At 38.8% G+C, this 25701-nt stretch overlaps 1 protein-coding gene across 3 annotated transcripts; it reads left to right on the top strand.

Annotated features, from left to right (window-relative positions):
* Window positions 1–3177: 3177 nt before the first annotated feature.
* Window positions 3178–19510, top strand: MAT2B (methionine adenosyltransferase 2 non-catalytic beta subunit). Of its 3 annotated transcripts, none has more exons than XM_075715264.1 (7): window positions 3178–3207; window positions 10231–10425; window positions 11340–11454; window positions 11754–11906; window positions 14708–14901; window positions 15879–15992; window positions 17116–19509. In XM_075715264.1, exons 1-7 carry the CDS (start codon window positions 3178–3180, stop codon window positions 17284–17286), a joined length of 972 nt encoding a protein of 323 aa, XP_075571379.1. In that variant the 3' UTR covers window positions 17287–19509. The 3 variants fall into 3 exon arrangements, with proteins under 3 accessions (XP_075571379.1, XP_075571378.1, XP_075571380.1); XM_075715263.1 differs by lacking the exon at window positions 3178–3207 and adding an exon at window positions 5748–5823 and having other exon boundaries at window positions 17116–19510; XM_075715265.1 differs by lacking the exons at window positions 3178–3207; window positions 11754–11906 and adding an exon at window positions 5748–5823 and having other exon boundaries at window positions 17116–19510.
* The last annotated feature ends 6191 nt before the right edge of the window (window positions 19511–25701 follow it).

Raw genomic sequence — 25701 nt, forward strand, 5'->3', positions numbered from 1 at the left:
TCTCTTCTTGGTATTAAGAAAAATACATAAATTGCCCATAAATTCATGTGCTACAGAAGACTTCAACAGACTACTTGTTCAAGGTGAACTTGGGTGCTGTATATATACAAATTAGTAGGAGTGCTGGAGAAATGGCCCAAATGATATATATTTTTAGAAAAACTGTGCTTGGTCATACCCTTACTGAGAAGCCATAGGTGACTGTATGTTCCAAAATCCTGGTAACATCGTTGCACTCTTGAACCCCAAAAAGTGTTCACTGTTTCACTCTTTTTGTGGGCTGAAGCTGCTTAGTTTGTTTTTGACAGAGCAGCTTAAGTTCAGAAAAGGTAAATAAGCACTGGAGAATGAGGGTGACAAATCTGATTTTGTGAAAGATGGCTTTTTGCATCTGTATCATGTTTAAAATTTTATGTTAAGTTATTTCTGCTATTTATGGTTATTTCAATACCAATTGGCAGGAATGCTGCCAAGAGACCCTCTGTGGCCTGCATAATGTAGAACCAATGTAGAAAACTGGACTGTACAGTTAGTTTTCATATTCTTAATGGGATCTATATTCAGGGCATGCTAATGTAAATCCTGGGGCTAGATACTGCAGCTGTTGATTTTCAGAAGAGGATTTTTCAGGTTAAACTCAAATTGACTGCATTTACTTACATGTTTGCATACTGTGGCTAAGATTAGTGTCTTAAGAGAAATGTCTATTTTATGAATGCTGTGCTTACTGGGCTCTTAAATTGTCATACCACCTTTGTAGGCAGCTGTTGTAATTGATCAATGCTATGTGAAGGGGAATAACACAGAACTTGTTTTAATTGGGTGGGAGGATATCCACTGTACATGCATTATTTGTACAGACTTGAATTTTGGCAAGGTGGGAAGAATCTGTTTAACTGCATCTAAAGTTAAGAACATTTTAGCACAATAAAAAGTTAAATGAAATAATTTGCCTATTTCCTTCACAAACCAGGGATCAAAATCAAATTACACATACTGTAATTGACCTAGTGTTCTTTGTTCTAGTCTTAAATCTTCATAACAAAGCCCAAAGTCAGTCTTGTTTCAAAGATTCTTTAGTCTCACAGAAGAAATTTAGGCTGAACTGTACAATACATACAACCTGCAATTCCCTTATCTCATTTCCTGTGAATTTCTCTCAATACAAAAGTAAATACTGGAACATAAGTGAAATGTGGAACTCTGTGTTCTTGTTATTATATCTACTAATATCCTGCATATGGGTGCTGCAGAGAGACAATACACAAAGCTTAGCATGCTGAATACATTGCCATTTATACTGACATTACAAGCTTACAAACAATTGGTAGTACATAGGAAATGAGATAGCAAAAATGCATATTAAGTCCAAGGAAAGAAATTGCTAGGTCTTGTCTGTTAATGTCATCTTTGTGTATTTGCTGGATTACTTGGACTTCTGAAGACCGAAGATGAGGATTAACTTCAAGTGTTTGAACTGAGAAATACTTAGTGTTCATTTAGCAGTTTGCCTGAAGTGTTGAGACATGTTTTAATAAGGAAGTTGCTGAAAGAATTTAATACTGGAGTTATCTCTCCTTGTGGAGAAAAAGATAAATGTTTTGTCTGAAAGATGTAAATGGGGCAAAAGAAAACTGTAGAAGAAATGTGTGTTAGTCTGACTCATTTGATGAGAACATGATCATACTAGAAATGCCGATGTTACACAGCCTGTATATCCAGTAGTTGGTGGATGTGAAATGAGCAGTTGGTTAAACCAAACTCCATCTAGTGAGCAGCAGGGGAAAGAGCAGTGGGGTGGTGGGGGAAATATGTAAACAACCGAAAATGGAAGTTACACTCTGCAGCTATTATACTGGAGTTTATCTCATAAGATGGCATTCATCTTTCATGCAGTGTTGCTGAAAGTTGTACTTTCTGTGCTGTTCTATTCATATGGGGATTTTTAAGTTAAAATCACCGTTCATTAATCAGAATGCGAATGTCTGATGAAAAGCCTTCATGCCAAAAAATGAAAGATATCCTGATTTTAATGTGTTTTTTAAAATGTAAATGAGCTTTTTATTTCAAGGGAGATTAGGGCAAGTGAATGTTAACAAAGGTTCCACAAAACTCAAACATGGAAATGGGGATACTGAGTTAGGGTCCATTTTTAACTGAACATCCTGTTTGGTGTTTGGTATGTCCTGTATCAAATTAGCAAAAGTTTGTCAAAGGCTGAAAGGATACCAAGTGAAGCAAAATACTGCATATGTCACAGGACTATGCTTTTATGATGGCTACATACTTTTTTTCATACAACCTTAATTCTTAAAACTTTCTAGCTTAAGTGGCACTTTTGCCTAGGTGTCATTTTAAATCCTTTTGAGACTATCGGGTACATGCCTATATTGACAAAAAGAATAGGGAAACTCTTGCAAATAACTATGCTAGCCTTACAGCAATGTTGATTTTTGTGTTACCTTTAAAATATAGGTAAATAATGTACAGCAGACTGGGGAGAGAAGCAAAGAGTGGAAGTAAAGGGGAAATTTTGAGTGCTTTGTGTCAACTTCGATCTAAGTGGTTTTGCCAGTTTCATGCACATAGGAAATATGTATTAAAAACAAACCTTGATACTGGTAGCTCAGCTGACTGAAGTATTCACTGCAGGAATCAATTGCTTTCATGTTGTGGGACATACTTTTTTTTATTGAAAAAAATACATAATTTAATAACTTCTCTGATTGTCCACCTCACTGTATTGTAGCAAGATCTGGGTCGTACTTAGTTTAAATGTAAAATGAAGAGCTGCTAGAATCCTCAACCTGGCTGACCTAATTAGAGCCCTTCTCCTGTTTCCTATAAAAGGAAAACTGCATAAGACTCTGTGCCAGTGCTTTGAATAAATTTCATACACAATGGCTGCACTTGCTCATGCGGGCTGTTATGAAGCAAAAATTTAAGTTCATACTGAGCTGCTTAAATGGTACCACTGGGAATAAACCAACAGCTTAACAGGATTCAGAGCCACACGTGATATAGGGCTTGGATTAGCGTTTTGGTTTCAAAGGTCAACTGAGCTATTGCTTCTTCCAGTCCATGTGCTCTCTGCAGGCAAAAGCAGACAAAGGGACAAATGCGCAGTTGAACTGCAATAATTTCCTAGACTGAAAATTCCTTCTATAGTTCGAAGCAATGCCTAAAATGCTGGTGGAAATGGAGCAGGTAAGGCTTTGGATATTTGCATTAATAGATTGCTGCCACACTTTGATTACAGAATCTGGGGAAAAGGGAACAGGGGAGAGAGAGAGACTCAGTTACGCTTTAGTCTCTGCAATATTACAGTCCGAAATGTTAATGAGTTGTGCGTTTAGTCAGCCAGTGATGTGTTGTGCTTAAATGATTATGATATGGACTATAATAAAATTTTTGTTTATCTATTCCATGAAATCAGTGTTTTACAAAGTGAATGTAATGATAATAAGAAATTGAAAATATAAGCTAGAATGCTGCTGAATTTAATGCAAATATTTAAGGAAAAAAGAGACCATATTCTGTTATGAAGATAAATTACATGTAGTTTTTGTAACTTACACTGGTGACAAAAATGCAAAGATATTTTACAGGCCAATTTATGGTTCTAGCTTGAGACTCCCGTGTTAACGCTTTCCTTATTTTCCTCTTGCTCTAAGCCTGGAAGGCAAAACTCCTATTTCCACTTCCTTGTTTTTAAGATGTACGGTGAGCTCTCGCTCTGTGTGGGGAGGAGAGGGTGTGGCATTAGGTGTACGGGGAGTTGTTGCCTTAGTGCTGCTGAGCAGGTGGGTTTTTTGTAGATTTTTTCTTCTGAATTTCAAGTTATGAATTTCTGAGATGTTTAATAGAATTCTAAGACTAATGGAAGGAAATTAAATCTTCATAGCTTATTACAAGGAAAAATAGGGCATCTGCATTCCAAGAAAGCATTAACTGGCTAAAGTGGTTTATGTATGTATATTTTTTGTCCTGTAGATGTCAGTTGTTTGTCATAAGCAAGGGTCATTTACAATGTGATTCCGTTCAATTTGCAGTAGACTTTCTGATTTCTTGTTAACTGTGTGTTAATTCCTGTAGTATCAGCTGGTTTTCTCCCTTGACTACCAATTAAATACTGTTTTAATTGAGTGAAGCTGAAATAAATTTATTGGGTGAAGATGTAAGTGTGAATGTAGCTAAAATAAGTCTTGGCTGCTAATTCTTACGCATCTACTTAACTTTAGTCCTATTGTTGAAAACAATGTTAGGCACGCAGCTGTTGCCTTTGTGTGGGTCAGAAGTATCGCAGTAAAAAGCTTTGCATACAGGTTAATGTTACTTCAAAGGCTTGCATTAAAAAAAACAACTTTGTCATCTTGTAAGCATAAAATTCTGTATATAGGATGAGTACTAAAAGCAGTGATTGCTTTCTCAAAGGCAACCCCACCTTCTCAGTGGGATTTTCCAGTTGCTTTTATATAAAGCTACGGATAAAGGCAATTTGAAAATGCGTTATTTCCACCATTCAAAAAGGAAAATGAAATAGTTTCTGTTGAACATGCACCAGAGCTATATTAATGATATCTCTTAGCAGCCAAATAAGGGATCATAGAATAGAATCATAGAATCGTTTAGGTTGGAAAAGACCTTTAAGATCATCCAGTCCAACCATTAACCTACACTACCAAGTCTACTCTAAGCCAATCAAGGCTAGACTAGACTAAACCATGTCCCAGAGTGCCACAGCTACCTGGTTTTTGAACACTTCCAGGGATGGTGACTCCACCACCTCTCTGGGCAGCCTGTTCCAATTCTTGACCACCCTTTCTGTAAAGAAATTTTTCCTAATTTCCAACCTAAACCTCCCCTGATGCAGCTTGAGCCCATTTCCTCTCATGGTCTAATTCTGAAGTTTTGCCTGTCATTTTATACAAAGGAAAGCTCATGCTTTCAGTCTGCAAACTTGGCACCATTAAAACTTTGCAAGAGATGTAATTGCTAGAATAACTTTGATTACTCTTTGAAGCAATGTGAACGTGTTAACACGCGGCCGGCGGTGAGGCCAGCCCGTGTGCTCGTGGTGCGGTCATGCTCCGGCCACTGCGCGCTTGTGAAACGTTGCAAGTCTTTGGGCGAAGGGTGACTTATTCCCCTCCCTCCCGCGAGGAAGTGAAAATTAGTAATTGGCATCTGGACTGGTTTTCTAAAAAAAAAAACCTAAGACCTGTTCAGACTATAATTTGAAATTTGTTCCTGCAGAGGGAGGGGGCTAGGCCTGGCACTATGTCTGTGCTAGAGCATACTGCGTCGCTCACGTGTTTTATATAAAAGGCTGCTGCATGGGGTTTTATTACTTCTAACTCGCACAAGGGGTCGTAGAGGGTTATTTTCAGGCTCGCGGCGCCGATCGGCCTCCCCCCCGCTGCTCTGGGGCCGAGGGCCGCTCCCGCCGCGCAGGGGGACCAGGCCCAGGCCCGCGCCCGGCCCCGCCCGCGCAGGCCCCGTGGCGCATGCGGCGCCGCCTGTCTCGTGCCCGCGGGCCGCCCCTTTAAAGCCCCGCTCGGACCCCGCCCCCCGGTCGCTTCTCAGCCAATGAGCGCGCGGCGGCGGGAGGCGCCTGCGGCGGCCGCGTCGCCGCGGCCCAATGAGGGCGCGCCCTGGCGCGCGGCGCACGGCACGTCCGCCCTCCCGCAGCGCCAGGCGAGCTCGGCGGGCGGCGGAGCAGGAGGAGGCCCCGGGCCCGCCGGCGCCCGCGCCGCCGCCATGGTGGGCCGGGAGAAGGAGCTCAAGATCCGCTTCGTGCCGGGGCGCTGCGAGCTGGTGGAGGTGGGCGGCGGCGCCGGCAGCCCGCGGTGGGGCGGTTCGCTCCGGGTGCGCAACGCCGGCTGGCGGGGGGCTCCCGGCTCCCCGCGGCGGGTGGGCCGCTCCCCCCTCGCAGGGCCTCGGGGAGCGCCGGCGGCCGGGCCGCCCCTGCCGGGGGTGCCGGGGGTGCCGGCGAGCGGGGCCGCGTCCCGCGGGGCTGGCGGCGAAGCGCTGAGGCGCAGTGCGGGGCCGCTGCGGCGCCTCGGCCTCCCGCGCCGCCGCCTCGGCGCAGGGCGAAGCGCGTCCGCCGGCGCTCGGGCGCTGCCGGCTTCCTCTTTAAGTTGGTCGGGCTACCTTTGGGCCCCGTTGGGGATCGCCCGCGAGCGCCAGATATTTGAATGCTTTTGCATCTCCGTACAGTACCTCTGCGCTAGTTACCGTAACGATATTTTCGTTTCGTAGCAGGAAGTAGCGTCTGTTCAACCGCCTTATCTTAGCCGCCCTTTCACAGAGAAAGTTTTGTCCGTACCAGGGAACACTGCGGTAATTCCGCATGTGATTACTTCCGTAGGCTTGTTGTTTTCTGTTGTTCTGTTTTATGATCAACAATGTTCAACAGGTGTGGCCTTTAACTCCTGCGGTTGTGTTTGATATGGAAGTTAAATGCACAACTTTTTGTCTATCGTATGTATTCGCTTGGCAGTTTGGGATTTTAAGAAAGCCTGTTGGTTTGCGTTTTGCTTTTCGCTGCTGTAAGCGATGTCAGAACTGAATGAAGAGCTCAGTCTTGTAGTGACTTCCCCGTAGTGACTTTTTTATCATCGTATTCTTTTGCAAATCTGTGTTAGCCCAGTAGCTTCCGTTTTTAGTGGGCGTTCCTTACAATTGGTAGTTTTGAGTTCCTCGTGATGTTGTCAAATTCTGATTTTATATACAGCTTAAAAAGTACTTTTGTGTCTTGGGTTTCAGCTTGAAATGCATCACATTGTACTTTTTCTGTAAATTATATCCTTTGTATTTTGGTAGCATCTACTTGGGTCTCATAAGTGCTACTTTTTAATCTTACAGTGCTGTTGCTTGTACATTGTGTTAATTCTTAATGAATATTGAACATCAGATAAAGCAAAACTAAATTGGATGTTTTATGCAAAGCTCAAAATTGTGCCTTTAAGTAGTAGTATTCAAAATTAGTTGCTAAGAGAACTTTTTGCACATTTGATGACTCTGAATGTGATTGCATCTTAGTTGAAGAAACACATGTAAAAAGTTTGTTAGCAGATAGGCTAATCTGCACAAGAACTTGTATTTAAGCCTATAAAACTTGCAGGCAAAAGGATAACATTTGAATTCTAGAATGTTTTGTATTCTTTGCTTACAATAACTGTCTATAAAATCACTGCAAGTTCTAGTGTACTTTCTAGCTAGTTAGGATGACAGTTGAGAGCAGTCTCATCTTTTAGTTGCATTACGTTATTAATACTCTAGCTATATTAAAGAAAAAAATAGGTAAACTAACAAAAGTCAGAAGATGCTACACTATACATGGTTTCTGTTAAATAACTGCTGCTACTAGATAGTAGATACAGGTTTTTGCCATCTTCTTTTCTAGAGGACTGTGATTAATTCCTTGCAAGACAAAGCGAGTAACAGCAATTACATTTTTAGCTTTGCTAACTCTTAAGGATGATCTGGTTGCTACACTGAGGTGTGTACTGTTAATATGTATTCACTTGTCTGAGTGTGGACAGCTGTGAGGCCACAGCAGTAGCTTCTGCAAGCCTGTGAGAGCACCTGCAAACAGCAGCGGTGGGAACCCTAAACCTCAGAGGTCCTTTGGACTTAGAATTTCCGTTGTCTGTAGCTTCTGAGACAGAAATGCTGTTGCAGCTGGGTGATGTTCTGTGAAGGAGCAAGGCAACGTATAGGGAAAGAGTTAATCTGTGCAGGTTTTGTATTACTAGAATGTTTAACTTCTGGCAAGGTGAAATATGTTTCAACTGGTAGTCACTTTGTGTTGAATTTAGGGGAAACATCTATCACTTGGTTTCTCAGAAACAAGTGACTAAAATCAATTAGACTTGCAGACAAGAGGAACAGAATGCAAACTGTACTTGGTAAAAGTTTGGTAAAGACTGTGTTCAGTTTAAGCTGTGCTGCTAATGTAACATCCTCTTTATGATATGTTGAATAAACAGATGAATGATGCTTAAAAACATCGGGTTTTACAAATGATGTATGCTTTTGTGTTGGCCACTTTCTGCTTATTGAAGATATTCTGTGACATTTTTAGAGAACCTTTCAGCCTTTTCTGCAGCAGGTCTTTGCTGCAAGGTACCCTCTGGCTATAGAAGCGCTGCTAATCTGTCCTATGACTCTCTATCCAGACTTGGTTGAGATAAAAAGTACATAACAAAAAAGGAAAACGATGCTTGCTTGCTTATGCTTTTCAGAGAAACATGGGCAGCCTTAAAAAATTGTAAATAAACTTGTATTCTGAGGTCAAATTGATTGTGAAGACGAAGGTAACTTTTTAAAATACCACTTGCTGTAGTTTGTCATTTTCAGGAAATTGTCCAGCTATAAATCATTGATTTTCATCCAGTACTGATGGGAATAAGTCATCCTTTGCGTGAAGATTTAGAGTTGAGGAAAACGCATGCAGTGTGCTGGGAACTTTAAGCAATTGTTTTAGTATAGGCTGTTTCCGTAATGGACCTCTGCATATACCCTTATGGAACAAAAGCTTTTTAACTTTAAGGGTTGTCGTGGTTTAGTCCCAGCCAGCAACTAAGCACCACGCAGCTGCTTGCTCACTCCCCCTGCCCCGATGGGATGGGGGAGAGAATCAGTGGAGTAAGAGAGAGAAACACTCCTGGGTTGAGATAACAACAGTTTAATAATTGAAATAAAGTAAAATAGTAATGATAATAGTAACAATAAAATAATAATAATAATATACAAAGCAAGTGATGCACAATGCAATTGCTCACCACCCGACGACCGATACCCAGCCAGTTCCCGAGCAGCGATCGCTGCCCCCCGGCCAACCCCCCCCCAGTTTATATACTGAGCATGACGTCATATGGTATGGAATAGCCCTTTGGGCAGTTTGGATCAACTATTCTGGCTGTGCCCCCTCCCAGTTTCTTGTGCCCCTGGCAGAGCATGGGAAGCTGAAAAGTCCTTGACTAGCATAAGCAGTACTTAGCACCAACTAAAAACATCAGTGTGTTATCAACATTCTTCTCATCCTAAATCCAAAACACAGCACTGTGCCTGCTACTAGGAAGAAAATTAACTCTATCCCAGCTGAAACCAGGACAAGGGTGAAAGACAGTAATTTGGAAGCGATTTCTGTTGCTTCCTATGGTGCAGTCAGCAGTAGTCTGTTAGAATGCTGAAAATGTAAGAATGCTCTGAAGTGACTGGGCTATTTGCATTGCATAGTAGAGAGCATTTACAAAATTATAATCAGTTACCGTAAACTGTCCTTGTGTATAAAGTGGTCAGGAAATCCAAGATTTATGGATTCTGCACACCTGAAATTTTGTTCTGTACTGCCATGTAAACATACGCTTTTATTTTTGTTTTTAGCAGGCTCTTGTTCCATGATACATGCAGAGGGAAAGCATGAAAGGAAAATAAAGATTGTACAGACAGACAAACAGACATGAATCTTATGTTTGCTGTCTTGAAAACTTGATGGTCTAGTGAGTGGTGGAGAGGAATGAACTTTGTGTGAACTGATGCACACAACTGTCTCAAGTACTGAAATGTGTGGTAGCTGGAATAAAGCTTTAGTATGTTGTATAGATTGAGAGTTAAAATTATCAAATCACTTTCAGATGTGTTTTTTAAAACTGAGAAGAGAGTGCTGTATCTTGGTTTTACTTATTATTAGTGCGTTGAATAATGATGAGTTACTGTTCTATTTAATAATAAAATTCAAGTCTTTGATTCTCACGGTCATTGTAGGTAGGCCCATAGTGAGTTGTATGGTATCGCTGCAGCCTGTAACAGGCACAGTCTATCCAAAATCGTTTGTTGCAGGATGCGGACCCTAAATCTTAAAAAATGTTGGGTCCATTTTCAAAAGAAGTTATCTCCATCCTTTCAGCACAAAGTTAACAGATTTTGAATGACCTTAAAAGTCTGTCTTCATTAGTTGTTTGGTTTGTTTTCTCTTCTTGTAGAAGTAAATGAGTTTCCCATTTAAGTTTTGTTTTCGGTATCTTAAAATGTGTAAATACTTAACTGGGTATAGTATTGGTGCTCCCAGATGTTTGTGTTCCGTGAGACACTCCAAAACTCTTCTGTGGCAAGGAAAGCTGTTTAATACAGTAGCACTGACTGTAGCCTTGCATACTTTTTAAGAAAAAACAGCAATAAATAACAGTATAAAGAAAACTTTTCCTGTTCTCATTTCCCTAGGAAGATGTTGATATTCCTAGTAGGCGAGTTTTGATTACTGGTGCGACGGGACTTCTTGGCAGAGCTGTGTTTAAAGAATTTAATGAAAATAACTGGAATGCAGTTGGCTGTGGATACAGGAGAGCTCAGCCCAGATTTGAACAGATTAATCTTCTGGACTCTATTGCAGTTCATGACATTATCCATGAGTTTCAGGTAAGTTTCTGGAGTATGAAGTATATGGATGGGGTACTTTATACATCTAGTAATCAGCTGACGGTGCTGTTCTGATACTGGGTTCATGTGGCTTTAGTGGGGCTAATGCTTTGGCAGAGCTCTGAAAAGTTATATGGCTGCCTTTTCTGCCACATCTGGAAGTGTAGGTTTGCTCTATAGATACAGATAGTTCTGAACTTTGCTATCATCACCATAGACAGACTGCAGGTAACAGATGTACATGTCAGCGCACTTGTATTGATATTTGAAAGAAAAAAATGTGTGAGTTATTGACGGTAATATGAGGTGGTTCTTTCAAAGTTGAATAATACTTGAATACAATAGCAGTAACTGCTTGGCTACCGTGCGGCGCAGTAAGAAGTTCACTGGCTTTTCAATCTGATTTGCAAGGGGAATATATAAAACCTGAACTACTTCATGCAGGGTGCCATTCTATAAAATGGCTTTAAATATCTTCTTAATAGTCTGCATATGTCATATAAGCCATGTGTAAGTGGCTTATCTAAAAATAGTTTGGCTAATGGTTTTTTTAAGTACTGTTACGTGTGTGAGAGAGAATTATTATTATATTTTATATTATTATACTGAGTTGAAAAGAAAAAAAAACAACTTCAGTCTTGCTGTAAAATCGAAGCTACTGAAGATCATAATTGCAAAATTAATGTTCAATTTTTTGGTATTCTAATATGAAATCTTGAAGCAGCATTGGTTCTATTTTACTTCCTAAGGAAAACATGCTCCTTGGAATGCTATGATTAAAAATAATACTATTTTATTACTTCTCACAAGTTAGTGAAATGCCTTTTTGCCTGAGGGAGTTCATCGCTAGAGTTAGGTTGCAACTGCAATCTCTTGACAATGTTTGTTGTTTAAAATTAGTCTTTAATTTCCAGCCTCATGTTATAGTGCATTGTGCTGCTGAGAGAAGGCCAGATGTTGTAGAAAGTCAACCAGATGCTGCTTCTCAGCTCAATGTGGCTGCTTCAGGGAACTTGGCAAAAGAGGCAGGTAAGGAGACCATCTAGTGGATTTGGTTTCTTGTTAAAATACAGCATTTATTTATACAGGACCATAAATACGAATAAGTTACTCAAAGTGCTGAATGTCATTTCTGCAATCAGTGTGCAGTCGATCCATTTTCTGTAAGGGTAGCATGCATGTCTGTGTGAAGGATCAGTGAACAGACAAAGCAGTGGGAATGAATGGGGCTAGAAGATGAGGTCTTTTGGAGATTTGTTTAAATGTTTATTGGGGTTTCAAGCAAGGCATGAATTAAAATAGGCTATGTATAAACATTTTCTTCCTAGCTGGAGTTGGAGCGTTTCTGATCTACATTAGTACAGACTACGTATTTGATGGAACAAGCCCTCCGTATAAAGAGACTGATGTACCAAATCCCCTGAATTTATACGGTAAAACCAAACTGGAGGGTGAAAAGGCAGTCCTGGAAAATAATGAAGGTAAGAATACACCCACACATTTTTAATAGAGGCTTTCTGTTCTTTTAGTTGTATGTTAGCTTAGTAGACTCAAGTCAGTGGTAAAGTTGCAAATCCATGGAAACGAGATTTAGAAAAGAATGTGATTAGGAGTCAGTCTCCTTGCTCAAAAACAATTCCTATTGCTTATAGGTTGACTAAAGCTTTATTTCTTACTTGTTGCCGATCTTCGTTTGTTACTAGTCTCTGCTGATGGACATTCACAAGCCTTTGTCTACTGTGAATCAACTATTCCTAAGGAAAGATAAAATACATCATCAATCTATTGTACTGGCACAAGCTTTACCACAGTTGATATATAGCTGCTGTTATCTGGGGGGATGCATTGCAGCTGTCCTAAATGTATGTTTACTTAAAGGCAAAAACAGACTTGCGAGTCAATAATAATGCAGATAAAATCAACATAGGCTTTTGTTGTTACTCTTGGTTTTCTTGCTGATCTCCTGTTTCACTCTCGTTACATAAAACATCAGGACATCCATTTTATTTTTACCCACCCAGCTTACCACACACATCGGATTCCTGCTTTGTCACACTTTCTAAAGGGCTAGTAACATAGTTCTGGTTTTAAGCAAATAATTTTTTTTATTTTTTATTTAAATGTTTTCTTCATTAAAATTGGCACTCAAAATATAAAAACATAATTTCAAAAATTCTACTCAATAAAGGAAAAAAGCTTGGGACCGAATATGTTCCCTTGCATTTGAAACTGATTTCTTGTACAAAAGAGAGGTTTGGTTGTTTCTAGTTAGTATGCTGTCAGGTTCCATTCACAGATTATAAGGAAAGAAGCACTTCTATTTCCCAAAGAATTTGAAGAAAATAATCTCACTGCACTTGCAGAAGAGGCCTCTGATATCAGTATGATACTTGCACTGTGGTTCTGGTCTGCCTAACCAGAGAATTGAACAATTGATAAATTAGCGTGATGGTCTTTCAGTAAGTAAATATATACTAGATTTGAAAATGATAGGCCTTAATATATGTTTGTCATTACTAGTAAGAAATAGACTTTCTAAAAAATACTTTGATAGGAAAAGTCTTATTTAAATAAAAATCAATTTAAATAAAAAGTTATTCACTCCACCTCTTACTTAAATATCACCTCTGAATTTGACTGTGATGCTGTGTGCACCCTCTTCTATACTGGTAATGAAAGTAAGGCTGCACCAAATTGAAGTACGTGTGGGTATCTTGCTAGATCCTTCCCCCAGCTCAGCACTTCAGTTTTGTTTTGTAACCTTTTTGAGCATGTTCTGTCAGGCAGTAGTGGGGTGCAGCAGTGGTATTACTAGCAGAAGGAATTTTGAGATGGTGCTGAGTAAGATGCTTGAAAACATCGATTCCATTGTTTCATACAAATATAAATATTTTACACGTATTAGTCTTCCAACCACTCATTTGCTAATATTGTATAGGTAGAATTCAGTCTGTCAAATGTCTGTAGTTGTGTGAAGAACTTCCCTGTCTGTTTCTGTTGTATAGTGCAATAATCTCCACTAATAGTTTGGGGGTTTGTGTATTTTTTAAAATATTATTTTACTTTGGTTAGGAGAGGATACGAGTTATATTTAGTACTCATGTTTCTAAACCAAAAAAGTTTCAGTAGGTCTTCAGAACCATTGGTAATGAAGATGATGCTCTCCAAGATAGCTCCCTGCAAACAAAAGGAAGGCAGGCAGTCTTTTTCTCAAATGATTAATACTTCTAAAGATACTAAAAAAAGAGCTATTTTTAGCAGTATTTAAAGAGAGGAAGAACATATTTGCTGAGTGACCAAATAACTGTATTTAGAGCAGCAGGAAATCAGTGTCATGTTGTGGTTTTTATTGTATTTGTTTTTCTTCTGCAAGTCCTTTAGGTTTGTTTTTCTGTGAGAAGAATTTTTGTGTTAGCTTTTTCTTTTTGTCTTTCTAATAGCTATAGCATTTTCCTACAAATCTTTAAGAATTGCAATGATTTGGGGATTTCCACTTCTGATTTCAGGACTGATTTTATTTTTTTTAAGTAAAAATATTTGTATTACTTTTAATGAATTTGTCATAGCCGCCTTGGATTTCCCTCAAAGAGGCTTTTTGAGTCTCCATGACTGAGATAAGACTAGTACGATGTATTCCATCATAAAATATCCTTCTCTTTGCACTTGTTTACTGTTGGTTTAATTTCTCAAATTGTGATCTTGAAATCTAATATTGTTTACTACTGTATTCTGTGAACCTATTCCTTATTTGCCAAGCTTTTTATTCATTCCAAGGTTCGTGTCTCTTTCTGGTAAATAATATCCCTCCTTTATGCAGGAGGCTTCTGCATGCTGGGCGAAAAATCTTTGTAATTGATGCCTGAATATGGTGATTTGTGATTGGGGATTTTTGTTCTTGCTCTTACCCAGGGAGGATGGTGAGTGCTGGAGTAACTGCATAGTGTAGTTGGGTTTTTTTTATTTTTTTAAATTTTTGTTCTAATCCAAACAGGCCTTCATTAACATTGCAAGAGAAAAAAGAAAGCTTGTTACCTTCATAGAAATCAATGGTGTAAATGGAAATAGGTTTATATAAACTTAATGTTTATAAACTCTTTCACTTTATATAATTAAAATGATATTCTGAGTGCAAACATATTAATTGCATTTTCTTTGTGATTTATAGATGCTTAATATCACCAACGTATTTCTTAACACTTCCAAAACACTTTTCAAGTTATGCTACAGGATTCATACCTATTCATAACAATGTTAATACTTGTTAAAATATTCTTTCTTTTAGATGCTGCAGTACTTAGGATTCCTGTCTTGTATGGAGAGGTAGAAAGACTGGAGGAAAGTGCTGTGACTGTTATGTTTGATAAAGTGCAGTTCAGTAATAAATCTGCCAACATGGACCACTGGCAACAAAGATTTCCCACTAATGTCAAGGATGTAGCAGCTGTTTGCAGACAACTAGCAGAGAAGAGAATGCTGGTAAGAATTTAAAGAAACAAGCCTCTTCAAGGTAAAAAGAGTTCCAGTTCTTGGCTTTGTTTCTGAACAACTGAGAACTGCATATAACCTGCATTATTCTTTGCATTTCTGGAACGCTGGGAGGGAGGAAAGAACTAGCTGTAACAGTATACTATCTTTACATGACAGTGTGTGGCTATTTTGATATGTGAAACAAAAGCGAGTGAAGTGATGGGGCAGATTCTTCTGAAAATTGCCACGTGTCTTGTAGTATACAGGAGAGAAATGCAAATGCCTAACTTACTCTAATATGCCTTTTACAAATTGCCATTTTGGACTGAAAAAAAACCATGGTGGTTGAATGTAATTCTCAAAGATGCCCTTGTTTATTGTATTAAGAACACTGAGGTGGCAAAAAAAAGGCACTGGACTTAAATGCTTTATTGTGTTTATTCACTAACAGCACCGTCAGATTACCATCTTTGCAAGGTAACAAAACCAACCAACCACCTTTATTTTTCATACATACCACTTTGAAAAAAATGGATCATGCATTATATGGTGGAAGTGGTGTGATCAATTTCTTTGATAGGACTTGTAGATGGTTTGCAATTTAACATTCAGAATGTGTGTGGTGCCTTTTGCATTTGTTTTTCAAGTAAATGAATAGTATAGGACCACCAAGTTCCTCCTCCCCAGCTATTTGACCTTGGTTGGCTGGCTTGCTCCTTTCCCTCCTGTTAATTCCACAGAATGAATGAAAGCTGTTTGTGAAAAGTCAGCTCAGGTATACATAACAGCAGTTTTCAGTCTCAGTCCCTAGTCAGGTGTTCTCTAAAAATGCACGAGATTTCCAGAACATCAGTGAGGTGCTGTAACATGCCTTTCAGGATAGGATCTTGCTGGAAGATTATTCTGCACAATTCTTGTACAGGAATTAGTCTGAGGGCTAGCTAGCTGCTTTTTTTTTTCACCTGTGCTTCCTGTTTCTTCCGTAGGACCCATCAGTAAAAGGAACATTTCACTGGTCTGGCAATGAACAGATGACTAAGTATGAAATGGCATGTGCAATTGCAGATGCTTTCAACCTACCCAGCAGCCACTTGAGACCAGTAAGTCATGTGTTGTTCAACCTGTAGAAAGATGGATGTGCTTTATCGTTTCAAGCAGTAGGTCTCATGCTAGCTATACAAGTAAGCCTGCTCTTCAGGACGATCTGTGTGAGTATGTCTAGCACAGCAGATGTATTGCTGAGGATGCTGTCTGGTATCTAACTCAAGAAAACAGCAGCTGCTTTGACCTGCTGAATTACGGAAATTACCTAGTCAGTCAGTAACCAGTTTCGCAGTCTGTAGTGTAATGGTATTTCCGCAGAACAGTTCCCCTTAGTCACAAGTAAATCCATATTTTTTGTTTTATTTTTGTCCTTAAAAAAAGCTTACAGATTGACAGAATGTTGACTTGAAGGTAGGAATCTGTAAGAACTTTTCAATGTCCAGATTTATTTCCAAATATGTGCACTTAAGAACTTCAAATCGTTTTTACTTTGCTTAAAACACTTGTCCTGCAGTTTTACTGACACTTAAAAGACAGACTGCTCTTAAAGACATACTGGTAATGTTGTGAGAATATAATTTATTTATTTATAAATAAATATATATAAAAACAGATTTTTATATATAAAATCTTATAAATAAGATATTATTTATATCCAAACTAAATTCCAAGGATTCTGAATTAGTACAGGCTGGAACTGAAATGTGGCTTGGAACATGGAGAAAAAGAGAATGGGGAACACTAAGTTAGTCTGAATTTTTTCTGCCCAAATCTATTTCTCTTCAAGTATATCAATCAAGACATGGTTCTGCCAACATTTTAGAGCATTTTCTACCTTGTGATTATAGTCATAGGGTGAAAATAGGAATAAAGCGTAAAGCATAAATGGCGAGCAGTAATTGAGTGAGAAAAATTTAAGACACTTCACATTACTCTGCCTGACATCTCTTATGTTGGTATGAAGTTAACCATAAGACAAGCAAACAAACAAAGAAAAAAAGCCAACCCCAAACAACGCCCCCCCCCCCCCCCAAATAGTTGTAAGGGAGGAGGGAAATGTACCTATATAGAAAGCTGTGAAGGAAAACTTCTAAATGAGCATATACAAGAATAAATATTTTTCTGTCATTTCTGATTACTTGTTGGTGTGTTGGGGTTTTTTTTCTGTTTATTTTTTAGATCACTGATTGTCCAGTTGTGGGTGCTCTTCGTCCGAGGAATGCTCAGTTAGACTGCTCCAAGTTGGAGATGCTGGGAATAGGTCAGAGAACGCCATTTCGAGCTGGGATCAGAGAATCACTTTGGCCTTTCCTTGTTGACAAGAGATGGAGGCAGACAGTCTTCCATTAGTTTGTAACTTTTTTAGTAAAAGTATGGTATGTGGCACTTTTTTAAAAGAAAAAAATAGTTTTGTATGAGTGTTCTTAAATTGTGAGATTTATGAGTTTTCATTTAATCAGGTAAACATATGGTCTTGCACTAGTGAAACTGTTAGCCTAAAAAAGTTCAGTGACAAAAACTGAGCCTATTTGATGCCATGGATCTTTCCTTCCATTCGTACCAGTCTAACTTAATGTCTGTTCCTAGCGGATTATGGTTCTTAGTAATAGGTACCATTTGATGCTAAGAATGACTCAGATCACTTGTAGACTTACTTTTGGCTGAAATATGTTGTTGAGCTTGCTTAAGGTCTGTGCCATTGTTGTATATACCATTTCTCTTCATTAAAAGACATGGTCAGTTACTTTATCACCAAAAATCTGAGTTTTTTGTTTTTAACTTCTGAAGGTGGTGTTCTTATGAAGTTAAACTGAAGTAGGAATCGTTCAATGTTTGTTTTGCTTGAGCTCTGATCAAAATGTTTTTTAAAAAAAGTGAAACTTTATTTTTGCAATTATCAAGTGTACTTTTTATGCTTGAAATATTTTCAGAACGTTCTGTAACTTGAATGCTTGCAGCTTCGTATTTGTACAGTAAGTTGTATGCATTTGTTTTAATGGTGACATATAAAAGCTAGAAGAGGGTTGGGAAGGTGGGGAACATTTTGACCTATGTTTTTTTTGGGTGGGGGGACTGGAGTTGGAGGATTTTTTTTTTTTAGTGGGGGCGTTGTTTTTTGTATAAAAGCATGAAATATCTTTATCTTTTTTTGGGTAGTATTTGGGATTGGTGAAATTGGTGGGAGGAGGATGTTTGTTAGTCAATACACGTGAGAGAGAGGAAAAGCATTTCAAGAATTGGTAGCACTGCAGCTTCTTTTGCACAGACTCTCAGATCTTGCACTGATGCAGCTTGTTCTGGAACAGCAAAGTGCGTATGTTGAAGGTTTGCACCATAGTAATGTAACCGCAGTAGTCTCATATAACCAAATCTTTTAATCTGCTTTAGTCCTTAAAGTTGGACTCAGTAGGCAGGTAAAGTGGAGGAAGAACATGGTTTGTAAAGGTTAGCTTCCTTCTAAAGTTGTAGAATCAACAATATAAATGTTCTGAGATTGCCAGCAGTTCATTAGTAAAACTTAGGAAAAGCTGCATTTGGATAATCATTTATTTTTCTGAGGTTGAAATGGAGGTGGAGGGGAAGATGTTCAGCTTTTAATTAAAAAAAAAAGGGGGGGGGGGGCAGGGCACAAAAATAGACCAACTGAAGATCTTCTAAAGGTCAGGTTTACGTTCAGTCATTTAATTTCCAACTGGCATATGCTAAGAGTTCATAATCCCAATTTGTTTTTAGTCTGAAGACCTGCTATACACATGGTAACCTATCTCCAAATGACAATAAATATATATTGCCAGCATGAGAAACAGTTGTTGATTCTTTCTTTACCAGCAGGATTTATCTGAATCATAAATATTTGCAGTTCTTGAAATCTGTGTGCTCTTTCAGTGATTTCCCCCCCCTCCTGCCCCTCCTTAATTCACTGAACTATCTCCAGAGTTAATTAGGTTGAATCAGTGTTTCTCTGTCAATGTGCTGCTGCCTTGGGGATGTGATAAATGTACACAAAAAAAAGAACAGAAGGTCTTGAAAGTATGAGCCTGAAACATCCTGTGCCTCAGTGCTTCATCAGGAAGATTCTGAGTACATCCCCTCCACTTGCAGGCAGCTAAGCTTTTAATAAATTTGACACCGTACTTTTTTAAAAAAATCACAACAAACTTAAAACTGATGTGAAAAATTGGGAATGGGGATAATAAAAGCCACAAGAAGAAAAATTTTGTGGAACACTGAGGTGGACAGTAGACTTGCTATTCCATTGTGTGTTTGGTGGTTTGGGTTTTTTTTCCTTGGCATACATAATCAGAAGTGACAGTATTTTATTCGAATCAAGTAGCTAAATAATTCTCTAAGTGGTTCTCTATTTCAGTTCCATTTTAAAAATGTGGGAAAATACATTAATATTTGGAAGGCAGTAGATGCTGTTCCGGATTTATTGCTAATTTTTTTAAACTGTTCTCAAGTTGCTTATTGCTGGATCCACAAAAAGTGCATGTTACAATACTGACTAGGACAGTATCCAATTCTATACTTTTTTTTTTTTTAAATGAAAGCAGCTCTTTTCTTTAAAGACGATGTAAAAAATGTCTCGCTCACCTACAGGAATGTGCTTTAACCATCCATTCCCTTCAACTGGTGTAAGTGGCACTGCATCCATTATTGTAAATGGAGCAGTTTGGCCAGGAAGGAAAAATGACTTCTCTCCCAAACATAAAGCACCTAATAGGGATGAGTTTGGCATTTTACTGGGAGGAGAGAATTGGAATTTTCAATTTTTCTCACACTGAGCAATTTCTTAAGTTATTCTACATTTGCAGAATCATTCTTGTATTTAGTAAAATCCACAATTGTTCAAACAGGAAGGGGTGGTTTGGGGAACTCTTGCTTCCTAAGCAGCATTCCAGACAACATTTATGTGTAAGGTGTTGGCAATATGATTGCCATATGGCATATGAAAAAGAAGGGTCTAGAGCTAGTTGCACTAAACTCTTGTAACTGGAGTAAGTTTCAAAGGATGACAGTATGACTGGAAGATACAAAGATGACAAGAGAAAGAGAAGTATCAAAAAATTGTGATTCTCTTAGTTGCGCTCTTGAATAGTTGGATGACCAAAGATACAGAAGAATCAAGTGTTAAGGAGTTTTCTCACCTCCTACTGTATCCCTTCCACAAAAAGTTGTTTAGATATATTCAAAGGCTATGGTCAATGGAAACTACATTCCCAGCTGCACTGCAGTCCAAGGGTCTTGTTACTAGTGCTTTTAAAAAAACATTTTAGGTGCAGTTTTGACAATTCAAAATTGTCAAATTTTGACAAAACCTAAAAGGTTTTGAAGTAAGTCACACTGACTATAAGTGGGTTAAATGGGTAGCTCCTTTCATTCATTAACTTTTACAGCATGGCTCAAAAGTATAACCTAGATTGAAGTTTTGCTTCATTAATCCTTTTGACCAGGAGTTTTGGGGTAATTCTGCCTAAATTCTGGCAAGGTGGTCATGAACATCAAGCTGTCAGTTAAACATGTGGGAAGTCCCATGTTGAGATACTGAATCCTTTTGTATAAATGTGTGTTAAGATCTGGATTCTGTTCAGATAAATATACATTTTATTTCAGTATGTTAATGATAAAATTTAGCAATCCATATTTATTTAGCAATGTATTTTCCATTTTGCTCCATATGTAGTCTATAAGAAATAAATACCAAACTCCATCTGGCTATCATTTCTTTATTTTACTACCATAATCTGAAGGCTGTGACAGATTACAAAGGCGAAAGGCAAGTATGTTCTTAAATGTCATGTCTGTTTGCTACGTGGTTTTCCTGCCAAGAAAAATTGTTCTTAACGCTTAAAAGGTGAAAATCATAGCTTTTATGTATGATAAGTTACAAAATCAGTAACAGTCTATATATAATCTTTCACATAAATATTTAAACCAAAATACAGAAACAGCAGTTCCTCTTACCTTTTTTGTACCAAGTCAAGAATAAGGAATCATTATTTCCAGTAGGAAATGAAAAATTAGTTAACTCTGTCATTTCTGTGAAGACTACCATTCAGTTATATATTGTCAGAGGGGATCTGCACCCTCAGCATCCCCCCACCATGAAGTGTAGTAGAAGTTGCCCTGGAGAACGTAGTCTCCGAGACGCTTCATTACTAGACAGACACCTTTCATGACATTTCCCTCCTTTGGTTGTAGATATCTAAGACAGCACTATAGATATTGCAAGAGGCAGTGGAACTAGTACGGTAATTTTCCAATCACTTTTAAGCTATGTTGCTGTTGAAAGAGTTGGTCCCTCTCTTCCCTTTTCTTTTCTGGCTTTGTGTTTCAGGCTCCATGGCTCTGTAGGCATTTGCGTTGGTCAGCAAAAGGCCAGGAACTGTTCAGGGTCAAAATTGTGATTGCATGAGAGACAATCTTTGTGTGCAGAGGAAAGTATGGCTACTTTTTACAGAAGCCGTCCCAATTTCTGCCAGCTTAGTGATTGTGAAAGTATGGCATTATAGAGTCAGTCCTGCTTGAATCCTCATTCTAGGGTTATTTGATGTTTATATTCATTTATTCATTGCTCAATGTCAGCTAAGGGGATAAAGAAAGAAAAGTCACTGGTTTTAAAGTCTCATTTTCTCTTTAGATTGTAAAGATGCACTTTACTTTTTATCTTCCAGGCCTTCTAAACCCAAAGGACAGGTTTTCATGAATGAAACGAAGTTTCTTGTATCATATGGTCTCTTATTTATTTCTACATAAAGATGAGATAAAGAGCATACATATTTCATAGAATCATAGAATCGTTTAGGTTGGAAAAGACCTTTAAGATCATCCAGTCCAACCATTAACCTACACTACCAAGTCCACACTAAACCAATCAAGGGTAGACTAGACTAAACCATGTCCCAAAGTGCCACATCTACCCATTTTTTTTAACACTTCAGGGATGATGACTCCACCACCTCTCTGGGCAGCCTGTTCCAATGCTTGACCACCCTTTCTGTGAAGAAATTTTTCCTAATTTCCAACCTAAACCTCCCCTGGCACAGCTTGAGCCCATTTCCTCTCATCATAATTTGTCCCTATTTGTCCCTAAACACAATGAAAATAAAACAAAGTTGAACTTAGCATTTTATAAATGTTTCAGTTCTTTGCTAGGTCTCCACTATTGTTCTAGGGAAGTACAATATTGGCATTTAAAAAAAATTAATACAACCTATTTACTCCATTGCAAGAGAAGTGTAACTTGTTAACTTACTGTTGTGCCCTTTATCTTCTAAAGCTAATTTTATAAGTATGGCTTCATAGCAGTAATATCTGTTAATATTTGTGCACAGGGAAGTTTTGTGTTGTTCTTCAGACAGTGACAGAATGCTGTTTTTAAATTCAGTACTTTCTGAAACCAGAAAAGTGCTGGGCTGAGGCACTGCAAAAAGGTTGTCACTGTAAACCTTCTCAACGTTGTCATTCTCTCCACTTGACTCCATTTTACTGTTAAAGTTTGTTGTAAGTATGGATGAATTCCAAAAATGGCATGCTTCTTTGCTCATACCTGATAAACTGAAAAGCCATCGGGGAAAGGTAGAGAATTCTTATTAGCCCAGTGGTCTTGAAGCCATGAAGCAGTATCTACTACCAATTTCCCAGAAAGTTTGGCTCCTGCAAGTTCAATACAAACCTGACATTTTTCAGGAGTGAGTCATTTGAGGAAATTTCTTGGCTGTTTTGGGAAGCACTAAGGTGTAAGAAGCGTTTGCTTTCCAGTAGAAGCTCTGTAGGAGAAATGCCAGTGATGTAATCCCCAAGGGCTTTTGTGCACAGCTGGACTTTCATGCCCATCAGATTTATAAAACAGGTTGTTGCCAGTTCTTTTCAGGAAGAAACTTTAAGCTGCCTCCTTGCATTCCAAATTTCCAATTTGCTAATAGACAAGTTCCCAATTTCCTAAGGATTTTGCAAACAAATTCCATAAATGAAAGGTAAATGTATGAACTGAACTTGCTGGATTCTGGAGTGCTAGATTCTCACAAATTCCAAAATTTAATATTTTCTCTGTTTAAATGCTGCAAGAAAAGTAAAACTGAGGTCATAGCTCTGTCCGTCCACTCTGCTTTTGTACTCTGGGATTCATAGTTTATGGGGTGAAAGTGAAACAGGAAAATCAGATGACGCATGAAATCCTTTTGGTTAAGGGGACACATTTTTGCAAACATGAAGATCGCCAGGAAAACATAATTTCAGTTCAAAAGAATCTTTTAGCTTCTCTCATTTCCTACTGGATTTCAAATAAAACCAGATTGTCAGAAGTTGGTGACATTTCTCATCACACAAAAAGAAATGTAAGTTACAAAATGGCAGATTGGCATTTTTCCCATCTTCTGTTTGCTGTCTGGAAGAGGATCTGGCCAAGTGATCAATGCACCTGTCAGTTCCATATTAAATTACTATAGCTGAAGGAAGGCAGAAGCAATTTGCACCAAATGCTGCATCCCTGAGCGAAGGAGATATGGCATTTTGATAGCCAGATCACTCTACTAGGCTCCAGTTGTTCTGGAGTACACTCAAAACTAATACACTGATTTGTCAAGTTACAACTGGCTTAGGGTGCAACAATTGCGGTAGCTTTCCCCTCCCCTACCCATTATGGGCCTTTGAGAAGATGCATTTAAAAGGCTGTTGTAGAACATGGGGACTACAACTGAAGCAGTGGGGCGGGGGATTTTCGTGTGTGTGTTTTATAATGAGAAGGATACCACTCAGAGAACATCTCAAATTCTGTGAAATACAGTGAGCAGACTACTTCATAAAATCCAGTCATCTTGCTGCCCAGGCTTTCTTTGCTTCAGTATTTGTGTAATGTGTTAGTTCGGTGCTTAATACAGATTCACAGAAAAAACTTAATTAAAAATAATTCTTCTTCTGTGTGCTCAAGCTCTTAAGAAATGGCTGAAATAATTCACTCGGCCTTGCCCGGCACCACCCACCTGTAACAACATCACACACATAGAAGCATGTACCTGAGCTCATCGAGTTCGAGTCTCTTCTGCCACAGAGGTGAATATGGGTGTCTGAATTAGGACAGTTGGCTGAAACCAATTTTTCAATCATTGCTATCACAAGAAATGACTAAGTCTGTTAAGGAGGTTTTCCCCCCCCCTCCCAGTATGTGCTTTGGAGGGACTGCACATCTGTTCAGGAGCCTCAGAAAGTATGCTGTGTGTGGAGAGCGTGACGGCAGCAGGCTAACTCTTGCTCCAGACCACCCTAACGTACCTTCAGGAGGTACCTGCAGGAGCTCCATGGTGACCTGTGCCTCTGTGGCATCTGTCAGAGCAGGCAAAAAGCAGGACAAGCAGTCAGTGGGGTATGAGGGCAGAAGCGGATGCTCACGTATGTGCTGCTGTTTTGCTTTACAATTTTTCTCTCTTTGATTATTGGCTGCAATAACATGCCAAACTGGACAATCCAAATTTAAATCTTAATTTACTTCCTAAATGAAAAGAGAAAAGACGTTAGTGAACTGTGACAGACCTGTGCATACCTGCCAGATAACTTGATTTCAAATGTTATCAGTGATTTCTGACCTAATTTACATGAGGTTGATTTACACTACCTCACTAACGACATAAACTACCCAAGTTTTTAACCATTCTGTTCCCACATGCTCTATAATTAAATCAAAACTGGATATTCTTTTTAAGTGGCACATCTTTATTTAAGCTGTGGGTTTAATGTATTAACTTTACAATGAGTCACTCGCATATAAAAATGCTTGAGCATCTAGGGATTACAGTGCAACAGGAGCTTAGATGAACTGTATAATATGGTAGAAATAGATAGCCTCCTACAATATATGCTATTTTTGATGAGATTCTGGAGTTCAGAGATAAATTGAATGGTAAGCTTAGCACTGTCTTGAGGGACCTTGAGTTGTAGCTTTGAGCTCAGGGAACTTGCAGCTTTGCAGTGTTGTTTGTTTACTTTATAACTCTTATTTGCCTGAATTTCTATTTAATTAAAACCTTAGAGAAATGAGACTTCTGTCTGAAATGGCTTCTTTATAACCTGAGAAAGGGCTCTCGAGGAGGATTGGCTGCTTTGTGACACTAGCTTCCAAACTAATGACTGCGGTGTAATGTTATAGGGCATTTGCCAGCATGAAAAATTGTCCTTAATAGCTACAGAAAAAGAAAAAGTGCGTGGACAGCAGGGATTAGGAATTACATTAAGAAAACTATTACAGAAAAGATTTCTGTCTGTGCTTAATGTTCTACTGATTTCAGTAGGGTTCCTTACCATGCTTACATGTAAGCACAGGCATAAAACTTCGAAGCGTCAGTGCTTGGGAGTATCTTGGTGAGAGGTGAATAAGGATACAGATTGTCCCCTTACATATATTTTTAAGTTTTGATAGTACTATGTTGGGGTTACTGTAATTCATATCAGTATCAAAGAGTAGAACAGTTACGTTCCAAATCTCTTTATCGCAGTCTAGGAACTGGTAGTGATGGCAGTGAGTGCAGTCACAGGGGCATGGACCTGATCAGATCCCCAAAGCCACTGCTCCTACCCCAGCCCCAGCGACAATTCTGTACTAGTAAGCGTATGTGCAGATAGGGCTTGCACTGCATTTTATGGAATTATTGCATTGGTGAAAGGCAAAGGAGGGACTAAACAGCTTGCAGATTTTAGTTCACAGAAATCTGGGAAAGCTAATTGCTCACACAGTTAGTAGTAGAGCAGAGAAATTAGAGAAACGTTTTATAG

This window comes from Pelecanus crispus, chromosome 8 (genome assembly GCF_030463565.1).
Source record: "Pelecanus crispus isolate bPelCri1 chromosome 8, bPelCri1.pri, whole genome shotgun sequence".
NCBI classification, from domain to species: Eukaryota; Metazoa; Chordata; class Aves; order Pelecaniformes; family Pelecanidae; genus Pelecanus; species Pelecanus crispus.

Coding starts and splice junctions, on each gene's coding strand:
- MAT2B (XM_075715263.1), top strand. CDS start 5,761: ATGGTGGGCCGGGAGAAGGAGCTCAAGATCCGCTTCGTGCCGGGGCGC. Junction 10,426..11,339: donor ACATTATCCATGAGTTTCAG/GTAAGTTTCTGG, acceptor TTTAATTTCCAG/CCTCATGTTATAGTGCATTG. Junction 11,907..14,707: donor AGTCCTGGAAAATAATGAAG/GTAAGAATACAC, acceptor TCTTTCTTTTAG/ATGCTGCAGTACTTAGGATT.